The sequence below is a fragment of the Brachyhypopomus gauderio genome, chromosome 5, assembly GCF_052324685.1.
Source record: "Brachyhypopomus gauderio isolate BG-103 chromosome 5, BGAUD_0.2, whole genome shotgun sequence".
In the NCBI taxonomy this organism is placed as follows: Eukaryota; Metazoa; Chordata; class Actinopteri; order Gymnotiformes; family Hypopomidae; genus Brachyhypopomus; species Brachyhypopomus gauderio.
This window is the reverse complement of record NC_135215.1, coordinates 33,940,322-33,960,920: the sequence shown is the minus strand read 5'-3', so window position 1 is coordinate 33,960,920 and position 20,599 is coordinate 33,940,322. Positions and strand designations below refer to the sequence as shown.

At 40.4% G+C, this 20,599-nt stretch overlaps 3 protein-coding genes across 3 annotated transcripts; 1 reads left to right on the top strand and 2 right to left on the bottom strand.

Moving 5' to 3' along the window:
* Positions 1 to 131: 131 nt before the first annotated feature.
* On the bottom strand, positions 132 to 10,568 carry LOC143515229 (uncharacterized). The gene is made up of 12 exons (XM_077007344.1): positions 10,434 to 10,568; positions 9,544 to 9,773; positions 8,526 to 9,358; positions 8,302 to 8,433; positions 8,110 to 8,183; positions 6,250 to 6,334; positions 6,054 to 6,147; positions 5,881 to 5,960; positions 5,674 to 5,775; positions 3,651 to 3,761; positions 3,221 to 3,406; positions 132 to 2,514 (listed from the first exon to the last, which is right to left on the bottom strand). Exons 3-12 carry the CDS (start codon positions 8,733 to 8,735, stop codon positions 2,506 to 2,508), a joined length of 1,083 nt encoding a protein of 360 aa, XP_076863459.1. The 5' UTR covers positions 8,736 to 9,358; positions 9,544 to 9,773; positions 10,434 to 10,568; the 3' UTR covers positions 132 to 2,505.
* On the bottom strand, positions 10,432 to 16,766 carry LOC143515230 (uncharacterized). Its single transcript, XM_077007345.1, has 7 exons — positions 13,451 to 16,766; positions 13,208 to 13,269; positions 12,752 to 13,055; positions 12,414 to 12,502; positions 12,061 to 12,208; positions 10,786 to 11,077; positions 10,432 to 10,607 (listed from the first exon to the last, which is right to left on the bottom strand). Exons 1-6 carry the CDS (start codon positions 13,772 to 13,774, stop codon positions 10,841 to 10,843), a joined length of 1,164 nt encoding a protein of 387 aa, XP_076863460.1. The 5' UTR covers positions 13,775 to 16,766; the 3' UTR covers positions 10,432 to 10,607; positions 10,786 to 10,840.
* Positions 16,767 to 17,466: 700 nt separating this feature from the next.
* On the top strand, positions 17,467 to 20,340 carry etfbkmt (electron transfer flavoprotein subunit beta lysine methyltransferase). Its single transcript, XM_077007346.1, has 3 exons — positions 17,467 to 17,876; positions 19,099 to 19,229; positions 19,371 to 20,340. Exons 1-3 carry the CDS (start codon positions 17,467 to 17,469, stop codon positions 19,715 to 19,717), a joined length of 888 nt encoding a protein of 295 aa, XP_076863461.1. The 3' UTR covers positions 19,718 to 20,340.
* The last annotated feature ends 259 nt before the right edge of the window (positions 20,341 to 20,599 follow it).

The following is a 20,599-nucleotide window of genomic DNA, read 5'->3' as shown; positions in this document are numbered from 1 at the left end:
ACACACACACACACACACACCCCACTTGCCTACTAATTTTGTTCTGCAGTGATTGCTCATCACAGATTACTGCACACTGAAAAAGGAGTAGCATGGCCAGGTCAGACTTACACAAACATTCACTTAAAAAATGGAAAGATGTGATAGAGGTTTATGCCTTTAGTCATTTTATTATGTGATGATTCTACGTAGTTCCACACAAACACACAGGGAACTACAGATGTTGTAGTTTAGTAGGGATGGTTTGTTAATTTGATAATCTGTTCCAGTTTTTGTTAGAACCTTATAAATGTGCTGAGTCCAAGCTTTCAGTCTCCTTTTGTCACATCATATCTTGTGAACTGTACCACAAACTATTCTTTATTGTATTATGAATCGTTAAAATCTTTAATATTACATATGTGAATCTCTTTAGCATTAAACTGTAATTATCATTCTTCCATAAATTATTCCAGGAAACCATACAATCTTCATCCAATCAGTACTTATATTTAGCATTTTTCAGATGTGAATAAGACAAAACTATAATTTTGACTGGATGATGTCTGCATGTAGATAAAAACTTACTATTGCTATTTCTGTAAAGCAGATGTTTACTCATTTGGAATAGAGGTGTTAGCTCCTCCCTGGGTTTCACTTGAGATTTCAGTTCAGGTTATCTCCAGATTCTGCTGGATATAGCAGGATCTCTGATTCTGGCATGTGTCCTAAGGTTGGCCAAAGGACTACATATAAATCTTCAGAGGGCAAAAAGGAAATATCCCTCCGTCCTGCTGATCACATGATCCTGGTCCTGACACCCTCCCTCTCTTCGGGAGGTCACACCTCCAAAGGTTCAGAATGGAAGGAAATATACACAACCACCAATCTGCCAGATGAAGATGTCTCTAGCATGCCCTTTGCCCCTAGCTTGTGTTGAACAGTCTAGATCCCGATTTCCCTTATGTTGGCTCAGCTCACCATCCCTCTAAACTTTACATGCCAGTGACTCACATACGTTCCCAAACATGGACTGCTGTCAATGATGCAGAAGGTTTTTGAATACTATAGTACCGTGTATGAGAAAAGGCAGATAGCACCTAATCACCTTCTCCATGAGCTCATTTCTACCATGCAGGCAACAGCTGCTTGAGGGGAAAACAAACCCTTTCCCACCAAACCAGGGTTCAAATTTTTGCTATGAAAGCTCTCTGTTACAATTTATATTGACATTCACACCGGTACAGAGGGCCAGCAAGGACTGTGAGGGCTCATGGTTGAGGCTGGCTTGTATCCACCATGCCTGGCCTCTCAGTCTGAGCTCAGGGCTTCATGGTCAGACCACAGAGTTTGGGATCTGCACTATAGAAACGTGATTCAGAGCTGCACGCTTAGCCTTGCTGTGTTCTCACAGGATGTGACTGATGTGAATATTGTAGAAGCCTCCCTTACACAGGGGCTGAGAGTACACTGTGAGAGATTGGATTGAACATCAGACAGCTCCATCACCTTCTCCAAACTGATAAGATGAGCTATGAATATGATTCAGAGGCTGACAATCATGTCAGTTGTATTATAATTCTGTGAACCATACTATTCCCGTAATTATGCTAGATTAGCTGGACGTTCCACAGGAAGGTAAAGTTCAATGGAGAAACATACAGCATGGACCAGAAATAACATGTGCTTTGCACATCCCACAGCTGTAGTCTTGTACTTTCTTGAGTCTGAACGGCATAAATGAGCAGCTCTGTTTGGTCGTGTTCATGAAGCCTGGTACTCCGTGCTGCTTTAGAATATGAATTCATTTTTTTTGCATGTGCTTTTAAATTGTGAAGTAGAGGGACTGACTAAATATGGAACTACTGTCAGCAATTTTATTCTTCATTAAGGATTCTCACTCCTTACTGTACTAATGTCACAACTATTTGTACCTGAAAGTATTTTTTTTAATTATGTCCAAAATTAACATTTTAAAAACTACAAATCGAAAGTATTTGCTTTCATGCACAAGTACATGCATCAGTACAAGTAATGACTTTCTGTATAAACTACATTCAATTTGTGATGACCTCATAATCAACCATTTATGACAAGGTCATAAAAAATATTAGACGTAAACAATGTAAACGCTAATTCTACTCAAGTTCTAAGCTAAACCTAACCCTAGAGTATGTGCACAAGTATGTGCAAGTCTTATATTTCTGAAATTAGTTGTGCAGCATCAAGACAGGAAAAAGGCAAATGTAAAATATTCTTACATGCACATTTACACTAGATAGACATGGTAAGCCATGGAGGAAGAGGATGGAGCCGCAGCAGTGGAGATATGCAGAGGGGGTGTGGATCCCCAAGGAGGAGGACGTTAGTAACATCGAGCAGTTTAGATCAATCTCTCCCCTTAGTGTTGAGTGTAAGACATTCTTCAAGATTGTTGCCAATCACCTCATGGGATTTCTCCTGAAGAACACCTATATTGACACCTTGTAAATGTAGTCCTGGAGGATTTAATGTGAGCCTGAAACATCAGATATTCTGTAGTGGGGAACATACAGGGGAAAATCCTTAAAGTGCATTTTAGTAATTCGACTTTGAATAAGACAAACTTTTAGAATTGATCTTTTCTACCCTAATGTCTGCTGAGGAGCGACATAGCAGAGACATTGTTCTTGTTTCCTGAACCTGAGTTCCTTACACATACGATGAATATGCATAATCAGTTGTAATCCAGCATTCTAAGTGCTCAAGTACAGGAGTGCTCAGGATACACCTGACACACCTCATGATGGCAGAAGCGTGTCAGCTGTGCTTTGAGCTTGGGCAGGAGCCCTAGCTCTCCTATACACTCACTATGGTCACTTATTTACGATGGCGTAGCATTAAATACCTGAAACCCACCGCTGGAACCTCAGCATGGTTTTTGATTGAGGCATAAAGTGATTTTAGAACTGTGCCGTTGTCTTGTGTTATCTGTCTTGACAAAAATGTAAGGTAACTTTCCGAAAAAAAAAGAAATGAGAAATAACAATTTCTCTAATAATTTATTTTATTTTAATCAATCGATTTTGTGTTATTAGTTAATTATTACTAATAAATTATGTAATCAATTATTATTTAATTATTAATTAATTAATTAATTAATTAATACTTAATTTAATAGTTTACTTTGTTTCATATCACCCTTTACTTGGTCCTCCTCTCATCATCATCATCATCATCATTACTAGTATACATCACTCACGGGAGTTGGTTTCCTGTTGAGCTCCTGTCTCAGTTGATCATGCAGCTCCTTCTCAGGGGCCACTGGCTCTGATTGAGCTCGGTCAGGCATGGCTGCAGCACTCTCTCCTGCCCCCTGCTGGAAAGCCTGCTCCTGTGCATGCTCCAGCTCCGGTGTCCTGTTACTTCTCAGTGTGCTCATGGAACTCTCATTTTAAAAACATTTTGTGCAATTATTAGTATTCTGTTATTATTCCATTGTTGAGGTTCATCGCCATTCACATTCAAACTGACATAATACAATTTAATGCAATGCGGAAATGCTAATAATAATATGACCAACATTAATACAGTAATAGTAACATTAATAACATTTATTGTACATCTTAATTAGCATTGACTGAGTTAAGATGACATAAGTAAGATGACATAAGTACTGTTGAGATGCTTACTCTGATAATGTCAGATGTTGGGCTCTGGTCCTGCATTGAGTAAGCTCCTCTCTGGGTCACTGGTGATACCCTCTCCTCCACCTGCCCTCTCTCCTTAAACAGAGTCTTCAGCTACATCAGAAACAGGTACAGATAAGGCATAGGGAAGGAGATATATGTAAAGTTAAAAAAGATTAACTGCAGATGTAGAAATAAATTGTTTAAATAGAAATTGCATCATGAGTTGTTTCTGAACATGAGAATCAAAGGAGTGTCAATATCAGTAAGATGGGAGTGTATGCATGAGGCTGAAAAATGCACAAAAGTAATATAGATATAAGTTTGATATATGCCCATAATGGTAGATATTATGGCTTCTGCCAGAGAGAGCACAACTAGGACCCACAGGAACCCCCAGGAAATATCTCCCCACAGTCTCCCCACAGATTCCCCACAGTCTCCCCAGTACCTCCCCACAGACTGCCAACAGTCTCCCCACAGATTCCCCACAGTCTCCCCAGTACCTCCCCACAGACTGCCAACAGTCTCCCCACAGACTCCCCACAGTCTCCCCAGTACCTCCCCACAGACTGCCAACAGTCTCCCCACAGACTCCCCAAATTCTCCTCACAGTCTCCCCACAGACTCCCCAGAGTCTCCCCATGGACTCCCCACAGTCTCCCCAAAGTCTGTTTATTGTCTTGTTTTATTAGCTGGTTTCTGTGCATGTACCTTTTTAGTTTAGTGCTCCTGGTATAATGCTTTTTAAATCTGCATGCAGATTAACAAAGTCTACAAACTCTCTTGTATTATTATGTGCAATAAAACAATAATGTATTATTATGTGGAAACTCTCTTGTATTATTAATAATCAAGGTCACTCTACAAAGTTGCTTACATGTGCAATTACTATGTTAACGTTGATTATGTGGATTGCTAAAAAAACAATAAATGACGTTATTAAAAAGTTAATTAAAAAATCAAGATTACAGTGGTGAGCTTAGCAATAACTGACAACCTGGCAAGCCACAGAAGACTACAATTACTGATTACCAAAATAATAATTAAGAACATAGGCCAGGATGTAGACATAGATATATCAAAGGCTATTGTTGAATAAATAATCCAGTGAGATTGAGTCTGGAATATTCTAAAATGGCTTTGACTCCTCACCACCATACAGAGATATACCAGCATGACTTCAGAGTTTACCACAAGATACAAAGTGGTAGCTCTCAAGAACAGAAATGCCAGGTTACATTTGACTAAAGGTACATTTGACTAAAGCTTCTGAAACAATGAAATTATTAATTTGAACCAATGTTAAATGATGGAAAGAGGATTGTGCAGAAAAAGTGGTGATTTACTCATGATCTAATCCTCATCTCTGAATGATGATATCATGGTTATGTGTGGTTGCGAGTGGAAGTGCTTCAGTTCCTAAGTGGACAAATGTGTCTTAGGTACTGCTAAATGCTTCAAAGACCCACCTAGCTGCCTCAGAACGTCACTCTGCAGCCTTTCACTGCAGCAGGACAGTGACTGCAGGCATGCGCATGTGGTGTCTTTAGGGCCAAAAGGTGGAGTGGTCGAAACAGGCTGGCTCAGTTAGCTGTTCTGTATGTTCTTAACAGTCCATACAGTTAGCTGAACTGAAGCCCACAAAACTGCATTAAGCCTACTGAAGACAACAGCCCCCAAAACAAACAGGGAGTTACACTAGCAGCACTGTACACTAAGCAAGTGTATTATCAGATAATAGAGTTATCATCTAGTGGTGTATTATCAGATAATTCTGTTCTCATCTGGTGATGTCTATGGGACAGGGACTTCAGGCAAACTGAATTTTCAACCAAGTTCAAAATGTCATATTTTGATTTAAAATTACATTTGGTTTAGTAAAATGTCAATTTAACACTAACAATCTGCCTTGAGCCTCACGCAAGCTGGAGTCATTGTTTCATTGTACATCCAGTGTGGAAAGATAAAAGAAACAAATGGTACTGATGTACTATTACTTTTGCACTGCACTATAATTATGAACCTGCTCAGTGATTAGCCTCCTCTGTTTATCAGGATCTATGAGGTCAAAGTTGGCTGACTTCTGCTTTCTGATCGCTGGGGATGATCTCATCCCTTCTCTAACCTAGGAAGGAACGAGTGAGAGTCATCATTAAAAACCATCTAAGTTTGGGGGGGATTGAGAGGGAAGTGGATGGCTGCCATCTGAATGTAACAGGTTAGCTAGTACCTGTGGGGATGGTTGAGGAGTGTGCAGTCTCTGTGCAACCTGCTCCCTCTCCTGCTTCAGCTGCACGGCTGTCACGCCCTCTGTCAGCATCACGCAAAACACAGCACAGTCAGTGTAGCGCGAAGCCTCCACTTTGGTTTATATCTAGTAGGAATGACGGCCAAAGCGATTACCCCCTAGCTGTGCTTTTAGGGAGCTGGTGGCCTCAGTGGCATGTTCATCCAAGCCTGTTTCCCCACCAGTCCACGACTCTTTAAGTCTTGCAAGCTGCATGAGTAGATGAAGACACATGAGGTTAAGGATCAATCTGGGGTTCTACTGTTAAAAGGTGCTCTTGTTAAAAATGTGGAGGCTTTGCTCATTCTGTACCTCCTTTTCTAATGTGGTTATCCTGATGTCAGAGTCAGTTTTCTCTACATCTCTCTGGCTCATCAGATTATTGAGAGTAAGGTCCCTAGAGAGAAATAGCAAAACAAAATTTATATAACAATACAGTTGTGATCAAATTTATTCAACCCCCAATGCTGCGAAGGGTTTTATGGAATTCAGTGCACATTTGTAATTGTGTTCATAATGAAATCTTACAAGGACTTGTTAAAGAACTAAATGCAACTAAGATAGCATCAATTTTTTTTGTCATAAAGTATTAAATGGCCTTTTTGTGATTTCTTCATTGACACAATTATTCAACCCCTTTACGACTACCACTCCTAAGAACAGAGGTTCATTCCAGTGTTTTCCATCAGGTATTGAAAACATCTGTGGATGTCAACGAGCAGCAATCAAGCATGATAAGCACCAATTAGGCAGATTTAAAAGGACTGTGATACTCAGCTCCTTCTAGACATCTACTGGTGTGTTTCCAAGCATGGTGAAGGCAAGAGAATGGTCCCAGAAGACAAGAGAAGAGGTTATTGCTCTTCACAAGAATGGCAATGGATATAAAAAGATTGCGAAGTTGTTAAATATTCCAAGAGACACTATCGGAAGTATCATTCGCAAGTTCAAGTTAAAGGGCACAGTGGAAACGTTACCTGGTCGTGGCAGAAAGAAGATCCTGACCGCGACTGCTGTGCGCTACCTGAAGCGTAATGTGGAGAAAAATCCCCGCGTGACTGCTAAGGAACTGAAAAAAGACCTGTCAGATGTGGGCACTGAAGTTTCAGCTCAGACAATAAGGCGCGCACTGCATAACGAAGACCTCCATGCCAAACGCCCAGATGCACCCCCTTGCTGACTCCAAAGAACAAGAAAAGTCGACTGCAGTATGCCAAAAGTCATGTGGACAAGCCACAAAGGTTTTGGAACAGTGTACTGTGGTCAGATGAAACTAAATTAGAACTGTTTGGGACAATGGACCAGCACTATGTTTGGAGAAGGAAGAACCAGGCTTATGAACAAAAGAACACCTTGCCTACTGTGAAGCATGGCGGGGGGTCAATTATGCTTTGGGGCTGTTTTGCTTCTAATGGTACAGGAAAGCTTCAACGTGTGCAGGGTACCATGAATTCCCTTCAGTACCAGGAGATCTTGGAGGAAAATGTGATGGAGTCAGTCACAAACCTGCGGCTTGGGAGACGTTGGACCTTCCAACAGGACAATGATCCGAAGCACACATCCAAATCCACTAGAGCATGGTTGAACATGAAAGGCTGGAACATTCTAGAGTGGCCATCGCAATCACCAGACTTAAATCCAATTGAGAACCTCTGGTGGGACCTAAAGAAGGCAGTTGCAGTGCGCAAGCCTAAGAATGTGACTGAACTGGAGGCTTTTGCCCATGAAGAATGGGCTAAGATACCCATAGGTCGCTGCAAGACACTTGTGTCAAGCTATGCTTCACGCTTGAAAGCTGTCATAACTGGAAAAGGATGTTGTACTAAGTACTAAAAAATAATGTCACTAGGGGGTTGAATAAAACTGATAATGATGTGAGCACAGTAAAGACATTTGTGGTTATTCCATCATAAATATTATGTTATGTTTGTCTAATTTATAAGTGCCTCTTTGATATAATTGTAAATAAGATGACTGAAATGATCAAAATCAATGTCAAACTGGCCAAAACACTTTATTTCAGTGGGGGTTGAATAAATTTGATCACAACTGTATGTATAGCATAGTATTATAATGTATTGCATGACATGGTAAAACACCACATAATACTGTAGTGTATAAACTGCATAACTGATAAACGACACTGATGCGGGTAAAAACACTGGTATTTACTTTTCTTTCAGTTCCTGGTCTCTCTCAACCAGCTGCTGTTCCAGTCTTTGTACCTCACTGGTCCAATGGCTCACCTGTATCACGACACAGAGGGCAACACAGAGAGTGACCTGCTCCAGTGGCACATTTTTCCCCACCCACAAACTCTGCCCCTTCCCCGAGGATCTCGTGCCTGGGCTCAGCACCCTTCACCTGGCTGCATGCGGACTGCAGCTCCTGCTTCTGCTCCTCCAGTTCAGTGTCACGGCTCCTCAAAATATCCCACGCCCTCATCAGCTTTGCCTTCGCCCACACCAGCTCAGCATCCATCTCCTCGAGGGACACCTACGGCCACAGAGTGACAGTCTCTCCGAGCCAGTGCAGTGACTGAAACACAGCACGGACAGCTGATGGAGAGGGTGAAGAACGGGACATACAGGGTTCACCATCAGTGTCGGCTGAAGGGGCTCGACCTCCGGCTGCTGCCTGCAGGCATCCAATTCCATGTGGTCCCAAGCACCAGCTGCTTTCTTTAGGAAACCAAACACCTCACACACCTTGACTCTGCTGAATTGTGTCTCAAGTTGTGTTTTCTGTTCACGCAAGCTCTGTATCTGATCCCTTATGAGGAGGTACATGTTGAGCATCAATAAAAGCACATATCTGCCCACTTCTCATTTTTCCGGTGAAAATGACCAACTGCAAAATGCATCATGTAGACACTCACTGACTGTCCTTCAGCTCTGACTCAAAGGTCTTCACCACGCTGGCCAGATATGCTGCTTCTTCCCTCAGCTGAAAACAATGCGTTTAGAGACTAATAAACCATGTGCAGGGTTTTTACTGTGAGACATTACAAGCTTATGAACATACAAATGCTTGTGTTTCAACCCTTCAGAAACACCAAACTAGCTTCCTTGCACCTGTGAGAAATCCAAATATCAGTGGTGCAGCACATACTGCTTCAGTCTCCACTTGTTGTTTCTTGGTCTCCTCCAGTTCTGTCTGCGTGGATTGCAGAGTCATGGCGACGCCGAGCCATCGCTCGTTCCAGTAAGCTGCCACTTTCTTCAACGCCTCCTTCTCTCGCTCCAGCGTGTCCTTCATGTGGAGAAGTGCGTCCTCCTTGTGCTCGAACTCTGCCTTCGTGCGCTGAAGCTCTTCCTCTCTTTGTCCACACACTGCCTGTATGTCCTGCACCTTCTTTTCCAGACCCTGGCAGTGAGCCTGAAGCTTCTGCTTTTCGTTTTCTACAGTGTCTTGTAACTCTCTACACACACGAAATAGACAGAGAATACCATTGACAAAATATACCTCAAATGGGTACACATGAACTATTGTACACAGCACAGCGACTACTATTACCTTGTAATCCCTTTGTTACTGTCAGCAAGTCAACAGGGTCTTGTTCATTTTGTATGGGATAGGTTTAGTCTGGGTTAGGGTTAGGCTCACCTGAGCTTACAGCATCTCTCTCTCAGCTCTCTGAGCTCTTCCTGGTTGTCCTGATCAAACACACCTATTAGCTCCTCCTTCTGTCCAATCAGCTGCAAGCGTTCAGTTTCCAGTGAAGCGATCTGACTAGCATGGATCAGCCTCTCAGCTTCCAGCTCATGGAGCCGCTTCAGTGCACCCCGGAGTCTCTGTGTGGTGGCGGCGAGGTCTGCCGACAGGCTTTTATTTACCTGAGAATACATATTTAGACATATCTGACATTACTGCTCCCCCTTGCTTACAACCCCAACTCCCCCCCCCCACACACACACACACAATTGGACCAGTACTGCCTACTTCAGCTTGAATTTTTTCAGCTGTCACAGGAAGAATGAAAACTTTGAATAAGATATATGACACATGGTTACATGGTGTAAGTTGGAGTAAATTGGAGTAAGATAAATGTGACAGATATATGGTACAAGATGTAATAGAATAGGTTTTCAGGAACAATGTAAGAGGTCATGGCTGTAATGAACATAATCTGAGAGACTATATGTAGTAAACTTTGCTATAACTTCACTATGGACTCGGGACAAAAGATCTCAAGAAAATCTTTTGCATTGCATACAAACATTGTGCATGCAAACAGAACTTTGAGTATTCTCGCTGTTGGTTTCTGCATCTACAATGAGAAAGAGAATAAACTCCTTTCTTGACTGAACTCAGTTCTGAACTCCCTGATTGTAGCTATAAATGAGTTCCAGACTTTCAGCATTTACTAAGCACTAATTTACTGAATTTACAAAATGTAGTGGGCTGTGTCATATAAAGAAACTAATTTTGGAAGCAGCAGCACCTGACACCTTGAGAGGAGGAGTAGTGTATATGTAGTGTAAGAAAAGACTGACCTCCACAGCTCAACGCAGCTCTTTTTTCATTAGTAAGGTATTCTGTTGTTGTCCACTGGCCTGGTTTTTGGCCTGAGTGAGATCTGAGTGGAGCTCACACACTTGCTTGGTGAAGCCCTCCCTGTCCAGCTCGGCTCTCTGCAGCTGCAGTTCCCGATACAGGTCAGCCTTCTCCTGCAGGAACAATAGTCCTGTGAAAGAACCTTTTGTGGGCTGTTTCATCTATTTTTGACTGGATCATCTAAGGGACAGTTATTATGTTATTTATACTGTAGATTAATGTTTACATCCATTCTAACACATGGCATTTTTTTAAGTATTAACATATTGTGCGTAAAAACACTGAACACACCTGCAACAGGCGGTCTTTGTCAGATAAAGCTGCAGACAGCTTTGTCTTCAGATCTTCAAGTTGTGCGGCTCGGGCAGACAGAAGCTCTTTTTCCTGTAAGAAGGTTTTGGCAAGCAGAGAAGGTAAGGTGTGTGGAACAGCCCAATTCAGTGTACACGTGTGCCAACCTCTCACCAGTCCCTGCTGGCTTTGTTGGCTGCAGCTGCAGATTCTGCAGCTCACTCTGGGCCCGCACACATGGGTGAAACCCCGGCTGTAGCTTCTCCCCCTGGCTCAATGCCTTCTTCTGACCCTGGAGCACAGCAGGTAGAAAGATGGTACACAGCCATTTGCAAATTCTCACTGTGATGAACATATAGGTCTCAGTGAATAAATTAATTTATTTTTAATTACACAGTATGCTTCGAACATCATCCTTGCCATTCAACAAAATTCAAATTAAGGGTCACAGTGAAAGTTGTATGGGCTCATATTGGCTGCCCTTCTCACAGCTATTTGGTCTCTCTGTTGTGAAGGAAATATTGATTATATTCATGTGTGATTCATGTTAATCATGTGATCATGATGTTAGATCCATGCAGACACTATAGCACAGTCTGTGTGAAAAGTACTGCTTAGTAATTAACTGTAACCATATTGAATGTGTTTTTCTTTAAGACTGAAGTCTTCTGTGCAGTAGCAGAGTTAGAGATAATATTGCTTATCCGTTTCTATGCACCCACGATTGAATCCCAGGGAAACTGATAACTGTTCCTGAGAAGCAGGCATCCTTAATTTTTTTTACACACACACTTTGATTATAAACATTCTGGACTGAGAGAGACAGTTCAGAGTTACTGCATGAAGCGCAAGCTTCACATCATACTTTTAAACTTTTATATTTTGTAACTCTCTTGCTATCAAATAAATACTGCTTAATATATTATACGACCTCGACTTCTGTGCCATCAATTCCACCACACTGTCAAAAATATGCTAACATCTCTGTCAATGCAACATGGTATCAAAGGCCATGTAAGTATTTTTAATCCTGTCAGAACTCTGAAATGACACCTCTGCTCTGCCATTCATTTGTTTTTCCTAAAGAAAAACTGAATTTGATATAACATGTTTTATGGCAGGGTTTCAAGATCTGCTTAGCTAGGGTAAAACCAATATTTTTCTGCTATTAAATGTACATTCATTTAATTCCCCCAAATACTTTGATAAAACAGACTTTGATATATACATCACAATGACGAATGATTAGTTATCCTGTTTCATAAAGAACTTTACCTCTCTAAAGAAGGCATCTTTTGTTACAGGCATTGTCCTATTGAGCTGTGGGTTGGTTTTCTGAACTGTAGGTTTGTTTGAAATTCGAGCAGTGCTCCTGTTCTCCAGGTTGGATTCCATTTTCATGTCCATCTGCAGGTCCAATACCCTTAATTCACATACATTAACATGCAAATAGTCCCTTTATCTACATGAAATAACAATTTTACGCAACAAATGGTACGGACACCCACCATTTATTATCAAAGTAGATTGTCTTAATCAATCATTTGTTAAGTCATGCAGTTGCTGAGATGAGAGTACTACTCTCTCTAATATCCAGACTGAAAAATAATGGCAGGATGATTATTCACTTGTCATGTGACTCCGCTTGCTGATGGCTCTCCTGAAAATGACTCGGTTCCTCCTCCTGCTCCAGAGCACTCAGTGCCTTGGCCAGCTGCTGTGGGGGAGAACGCATGCACCAATAAGCTTAAATCAAATAGTTAAATGCACCAAAGTATTGCCCTGGGCACAAACAAGCAGTCCACATGACAGAAAGTAAAACCTGACCAGTTTAATGTCACTGAAGCAAAGACAAAAAAAAAAAAAGCACAATGCAATTTACCAGTACATTGTATATACGATTTAACATCTTAATAATCTTTCAAGGGCATTAATGGACTACTGAGAAAATAACTGGGATACTTACGCTCGCAGCCTTTCCAACTGTGACCGTATGTTTGAGCTCAAGCAGCTGAGCAGCAGTCTGGCTGAGCTGAAGCTCTTTGGCCTTCAGGAGCCCTGTCTGTGAATCCAGACACCCATGAGCCTCACGGAGCTTCTGAATCAGTTTGGCCTTTCTCATGCTGTTCTCCTCCAGGGCAACGTGCATCTCAACCCCCTGGGACCAGTGGGATTGTGAAACATCCTCCGGTGCCAGACGTGGGCTAGACTGCCATCTTCTCATGCCAAGTGAATCATTTTTTTTTTCTTCATACTGGCCACTAAAACGGCTAATACGACAAGAATGAATGGTTCAGGTAGACAGCCAAATCTAATAACAGCACAAGTCAGAGAGAGTAATTTCTGAAAGTTCATGAAGGTAGAGCATTGAAAGAAATTATCCAGTTGTTTTTCTTTTGAAATCATGCACAAAAATACTCACCTTGTGCTGACTTTGGAGTAGTGATCTAATTCAGACACACCCATACATTTCCATGCTGAAGACTTACAGAACACTTTATTTATTATAAAGACAAATTTTTATGTATAGACAGGTACTTAAAACATGAATTTCACACTACTTTGTTCCCAAGGACCACTATACCATCCACTGTTTCTTTACATTTACTATATAACAAACTATAGCCACATTTTAATCTGGTCCAAGTATCTATTCAACACTTACCTGAGATTTAAAGGAGCCAAACTCAGAAAGAGGAACAGGGATTGAAGATCTGATGGAATTCCTGAGACCATGAGAACCCAGACCACCTTTCCATTCCCAGTCATCCATTCTTATCACTGGGGAAAAGATTCTGTTCTCCCTACTCCACTTGGCCATATTAACAGTTGATCTGTGCAAAAGACTTGCTGTGCTGGGTAGAGTGTTTGGAGTCAGCTGTTTAAAGTTTTTCTGTGGGTGGAAATTTGATTGCTTGTTTTTTCCAGTGCATCTTCCCTGCCAATGATATTTCGCACAACCTAGATAGTTCTCACACTCAGCATACATGGTGTCCACAATGCTACCATAACAATACCTTGTTGGTTTGTTGACTTTACAAACTTGGCTCAGTGTTCGATAATAATTTCCACAGGGAAAAGAAAAATGTACAAAAATATTAACTTATAAACATATCATTAACCTAATAAATTAGGTTATTATGATTAGTCTTTTAAAAGGCCAAGTCCATGTCTCTCTGAAAAACATAAACTGTTCTAAGACAAATGTTTACACTTGCTCTCTTTGGACAAATTTGCTCCCCTGCCTCTTCCTCTTCATCCTCTTCTTCTCCTTTCTGTAAATCAGAGGTTAATTTGCTGCACACCTTTTTTGTTTTGTAAACAAGCTGTTGCGGCTAAAGCCTTGACAACATGTATCCATGGTAATGGTCATACACAGAATACAGAGTGCATGTTCAGTTTACCTCCTCTATGAATAATCAGCTCACAAGTTCTCCAGGCTGATAGGTGAAGTAGCCAAAGTTCCACACATAACTGCTAAAGATTTGCCACCAATGGCTGATGACTCTCATATAAGTTTTAAATTTAGCTACAGAAGTTAGTTGTTGAACTATAAAATTCCATTGCATTGTTGTTTCAAACACAGTGATAAAGATAAATATTTTTGTTCATAAACATTTATGTTGAATGATTATGTAAAAAACACGGGAATGGTAGTAATCACATGTCTTTAACAAGCACCATAAAGCAATTGAAAAACCACATCCCATTTACTGTTTGAGATGACATTCAGTGGTCAAGAAGTGTCTATCTGGAATGTATAATTTCTTCACTCTGTCCTAGTTAGCTATATTGCTAATTTAATATGCAAGCACTTAACTAAACGTTGCTCTTGCTGTCATGCCCAAATAGCTATTTGTGAAATTCTTGGATATCAGTGGAGTGTAGCTTATTGAATCTCAGCAACTATAAAGACCATGGTATGGATGGGTGAATCAGTACTCAAAGTATCAATATTTCTGATCCTGACATTTGCTTTAGCAAATCAACTTCACACAAACATATTGATCCCAAACATTTATTTTTGTTATTGAAGGTGTACCTGATGTTTAAAGAATGAATAATTATAAATGACGCAATTAGGGGTGACCTGCAATAGTCGCTGATTCGACTATTCACCGTATTTCGCCACGCCCACTTTCAAGTGTGTGTTTCTTCCGCCTTTGTGTTAGAACTTCCGGTCAGCTATTTTTGCATTAGTGTACACTACTACATTTTAATGATTTTTTTCATAAAATAGGCATTCTTGTCTATTTACTTCTTTACTTAATTACTTTAAATTACAAAATGAATGCAAGGAAAAGATGTGGCCACTGATTATAAAATAGTTACTTATCTGATAGCCTCACAAGCACCCGACGCGTTTGCTTAAACGGAGCTTCATAACCGAGCCATTTCTCGGGATAAGGATGATCTGGTGTTGGTAAGAGCAGACGCATGGACGTTTGGGTGGATGTTTTAAATTTAGCGCCTTCAGCCTTAGACGCAAGTCCTCTTCTTTGGAAGGCGGTGGATATAAGTTATAAGGTGCCCCGCAACACTCAGATCTTTTCGAGCTGTGTTCGTAACACTGTTGGTCAAGCACTGCTACATCTTCGTGCTGCGCGGTTTGTTTACAAGCCCAGCGAGCCGCTAATACTTTTAAAACCGGCGTAGTGGAAAACTGGAGACTAGCGGTATGAAGTATCTGTGATATTGTGATTGTGATTGGAGTCTCATTGGTGAGACGCGGTTCTTCTGTCACACGGTTGGAATAAACCACATACGAGGTGCAGCAAAGGCACCGCACACGACTGAGGGAGGTTTAAAAACTACTGACACTGTCTGTTATTTTCTTCCTAAAAGTGAGCGCAGGTCAGTGGCGTTGTAACAAGTGTTGATAACGGAGTTTATCCACTTTTTACCTAGAAAACAACAGTTGCGTACATAACAGAGCTCGTAGTGTGCTCCAAACGTGACAAAGTCCTGAAGCATATCACGACTTATGTTTATATCGAAGTTTGTGCTTGTTTTTTTACTTAATTTGTGTCCATTTTACATCCCCCCGCTAATAATTTACATTTGCCATCCCCCCTCTTGTGGCTCTTGGTCTCTGACGGGTTGGCCACCTCTGCTCTAACTGAACATATTATGCTAGTCATTTTGTGTTTGTTGTCGTTTTGCTTGTAATCGGTATCAGCGTATCCGTAGCACCGGAAGTTCCAACACAAAGTCAACCAAGATGGCCCTGCCCAGCGTTGTCATGGAAAATTGCGTGAATAGTCGACTATGAACGTCATAGTCAAATGTACCATTCTAACTGCATGGGGGTGCCCAAGGATGCAGCTAAGCATCAGTTGTTACATGAAATGTCTTTTTTTCGTTATATATAGCCTTTTGTCAAATAAAATCATCCTAATTTCTGTTAATAAATATTTTACAATGATGTTTGCGCATTAACAATAGGCATCTTCCTTACTACACATTAATAAATCACACCCTGCAGTTGCACAATCCAAACGAGCGGAGCTGAACACGCTACAGAATACGCATCTGCCGAGATTATAATGGCTACTAAAAAACTTCAAAAGTATTTTGAAAAAGATAAAGATGAATCAAACAAAGTAAAGTGCAAGTTATGTCATCAACGTCTTTCATTTCGCACGATAACAACCAACATGGCATACTATCTAAAACGCGTAAGGCGAAAAAAAAACCAGTTCAGCCGTTTGTTGTTTCGGTCGTGTCGTCTCGTCTCGTCGCGGTGCGTCTCGGCAAGTAGGCCTATAAACATTTTTTGTTGTTGTTTGCTTTTAAACCCCTTTCCTTATATATTTTTTGCTGTTGTGTGTCAATTTTTTTATATTTTCAGGCCGGCATATTTTATTTAAAATATTTTTGACATTTTGCACAGTGCCTGTCTGACAGTTCGATATGCGCAATGCGCACTGACAGTTAATGTTCTCTAACGTTTTATAAAAAATAAATAAATAAAAGCTGAATAAAGCCAACCTACCGTGTTTATTCATTTATCCGAGTGTTTTATGTTTTTACTTTGAAGAGGAAAAAAGTCCTGAATGAGAACGGGATCCCGTTTAATGTGCTCTAAATAAAATAAAAATAAACCTGATTCGACTATTAGTCGACTAAAGGGACAAGCTGACGAATCAGATTCGACTATGAAAATCCTTAGTTGAATACACCCCTAGACGCAATTAAACAAAACAACAAAATTATGGAAAATATGAGTAATATCTTCTTTTTTTCTATTTTTACCCTAGCCCTCATACACAAACCTCAGAAATGACAAAGATTTCCCCCTTTAGTGTTGCCAAAAAGAGTTCAAATATATTAGTACTGGAGTCCAGATGTGGACATTCCAGGTTCAGAAAGTAAAAGTCCTCACCAGGATTTTGCTCAGGCTTCTTGGATTGTTTTGATTCTAGTAATTTTAGCTGCCACTAATTAGAAAATCTATCAAGCTTGAGTAAAATCCTGGGAAAGAGTTTTACTTTCTGAACCTGGAATGCCCACCTCTACTGGATCCTTTGTATTACTTGATAATCAAATTGAGTAACAGAAAAGGTATGACACTATGTCGTGCTAGGGGGCGCTGTGTAACCATGAGGAATATTTGAAGACAATCTGCGCAGGACGTGTTTTACACGAACGCGCCAGACGTGGCTACGGAACACGTGGTGGATGTGGTCACGCACATATAAACCACATTTGCGCAAGCACACAGATGTGGCGCAAGGATTTTCACTTGCCAAGTTAGGTCGATCTTCTCGTGTCTTTGGTTTATTATGTAAACAGGTGTCTCACGATAGCGACATGATACCGAGATTTTTTGGGGCTTTGCATACGAAGAACTCGGTTCTAAGAAACATTTTTAGTTTTCGGCAATACATACACAGCTGTAAATCCAAGCAGAACGTAAGACGTTTTATTACAGAAAATACAGAGATAGTCAAAGGAAACAGTTTAACACCAGAGATCTCATTAAGACTTTTTACAAAGAAATGCCGGTTTTGGACAGAGAAACCAGAATTGTGGCCTTTTCCTGAACCGTTTTGGGCTATATACTGGCCTGGGGGACAAGCATTAGCCAGGTAACTGGATGCTTTATGTGTCTCGCAGCTTAACGTTTCGGCTGCCACCAAAATTAGACCACCTGACTGAGGTAATGAAATAGATTTTCCGCACACATATTTATGACTTTATCGCTCCCCAGTTTTCGCTCCAACTGAAACTTTTAGGCCAATTATGTCATTTACCATGATTGGTGAGTGTTAACTATATGGAATAGGAGTGTGATTTTGGTAATTGAAAAGGCAGCAACCCTATAATATTTGCAATCAGAAAACTTAAGTATAGGTTTTTCAACGTAGGTCGTAGGTAATCTATTCAGTATTAGGGCTGATTAAACATTAATGTAATCTGAGGTAATAACACATTCAACAGATGTGTTGTAGGTTAATAGAGCAGCAGGAGGTGATCACAAAGAATGGCAGCAGAAGCATGAAGCCAAGTGAATCTTTTTTTTATCCTTCTATTACAACTAATTCACCAAATGTTTAACTTTACAAAAGCAAATTCTTTCCAATTGTTTCTGCAAAGAGATCAATTGACAGTAGTGGTGTAGTGAATTGCTGCCTTAGATGTTTTTAAACTGTAAACCTTAAGAAGGGCCTCACAAGTTATACAGTGTACTAGTACAATGGAGAACGGTTTGGTCTACAGGAAGTGTCTGACCCCTGCAAGAGGCCTGTAGAAGATGTTTTAGACTGATAAGCTCCACACAAGGTGAATTACAACATCTGCCTGTACAGACATCCTACCAAGATGAGACAATGGAAAATGTAGTCATGCCTGCATGTCCAAGAACACTAGGGGATAGAAGAAGATCTGAAGGGTGGAGGAATAGCATATAAGACCTGCATGTTACCAGCATTTTTTAGATCTCTCTGATGCACAGGTTTTGTATGTCAGTGTGTGAGATCTTCTGAGATATATCTCTGTTTTAATAAAATCTTTTGTCTAGCATTGCAATAATTGGTTTGTTGTTCCTGTTATCTCCTTCTGCATCAAACAAACATGCTGGGCTGAAGCGGTTGAGAGTACAGAGCCCAACATTTGCCATGTTTTCTACATTACATCAAATCAAAGCAATAATATCATTTGTGTATTGCATTTAAATTTTTTCTCCACTGTCATGTATTCTTAATGACCCATGATGGACTATGTTCCATCATATTCTACTCAATGGTATAAAAGTATAAGGGCTCTAATAGATTTAGGACTTCAGTCTGAAATGTTATACGTTCACTCCAGGTATCTCCTAAACAACCCACACCTTTCAGAAGGTCGAAGAGTTCTGGATCTTGGATGTGGTTGTGGTGCCTCTGCTATTGCTGCAAAACTTAGTGGAGCTGATCACGTAGTGGCCAATGACATCGATCCAAGTGAGATATTTATCTTCCAAGATTTTCTTAAATGTGAAATCACAGTCTGCAGTACAATGTCAAATTGAGGTTATTTAATGCAGACATTCTGCATAACTGAAGTTCATTTCATGCCTGAATGACAATCTTTTTTCTTTATAGTTGCTGCAATAGCCACAGAGATGAATTGTGAACTGAATGGTTTGGAGCCCTTGCCTTGTGTGACGGAGAATATAATTGGATCAGAACCTGGGAACTGGGACCTCATCCTCTTGGGAGACATGTTCTATGATCAGTGTCTAGCAGACAGCCTACATAACTGGCTCTGGATGTGTATTAAAATACATGGAACACAGATCCTCATTGGAGATCCAGGACGAGCTCAGTTTGAGAGCCATGACATCAAGACAATGATGCATAAACAGGCAGAGTTTGAGTTGCCTGACTCAGTGAAAGACGAGAATTATGGACTGACAAGTAGCACAGTGTGGCATTACATACCTACCTAATGTTAATACACATAAAACTACTGTTAATAGGTCATCCACATTTACTAGTTTTTATTTAAAGATACACAGTAAACATTTATGGCAGTAAACTTTGTCAGAAGAATTTACTTGTAGTTGTAGTTACATTCCTTTCATGTAGTTACATGGAACATTCTCTAAAGAAAATGTCACAAATGTAATTCCTGGATATTCCATACAGGCCTTCAGTGAGGGTAGAGGAATGAGCACTTTTGTGTGGATCTGGAGGTATATTTTCTATCATGCTTCTTACTTAGATCAACAGCCATGTGTTACAGTAAAATGTGTAATTTAAATTAGTACATCATGCCATGTATCCATAACAGGACTCCCAAGAACTCCGTAATGGGCATAGGTCATTTTCTCTGTAAAGCAACTCGATGCAACCAGCACCTGCAGTTTCCTGTCTGTGAACTGTTAGAATGTAAGGCGTGTATGTAATGTAAGGAGTGTCCATGCTCCTGAGAGGACTTCTATTCTACCTGCAACAATAAAATTTTACATCCGCTTGCTCTGCATTCATATGACATACATTTGCATTTCTAGTTTTCTACTCCTATGTATTTGGTTAAAAAATAAACAGCATTATTTTATAAAACAGTACAGTGCAATCTGCATGTTTTATTTGTTCCATCAGATAGGACAATAATCAAAAGGATATCTGGACTAATTACATTTGTAGCAGGGCACAGAGCTCATAGACAGGTGTTGCTGTTTACTTCTCAATGTTTGCCTGTTTACACTATGCATTAACTTTTAGCTATTAGCAAAGTAATCTAGATTGTTATATTTGGCGAATTGTTAGTTAAAATTCATTGACTATTTCAAGATCCATTATATTTTAATGGCCCTTTTTTTCTCTAT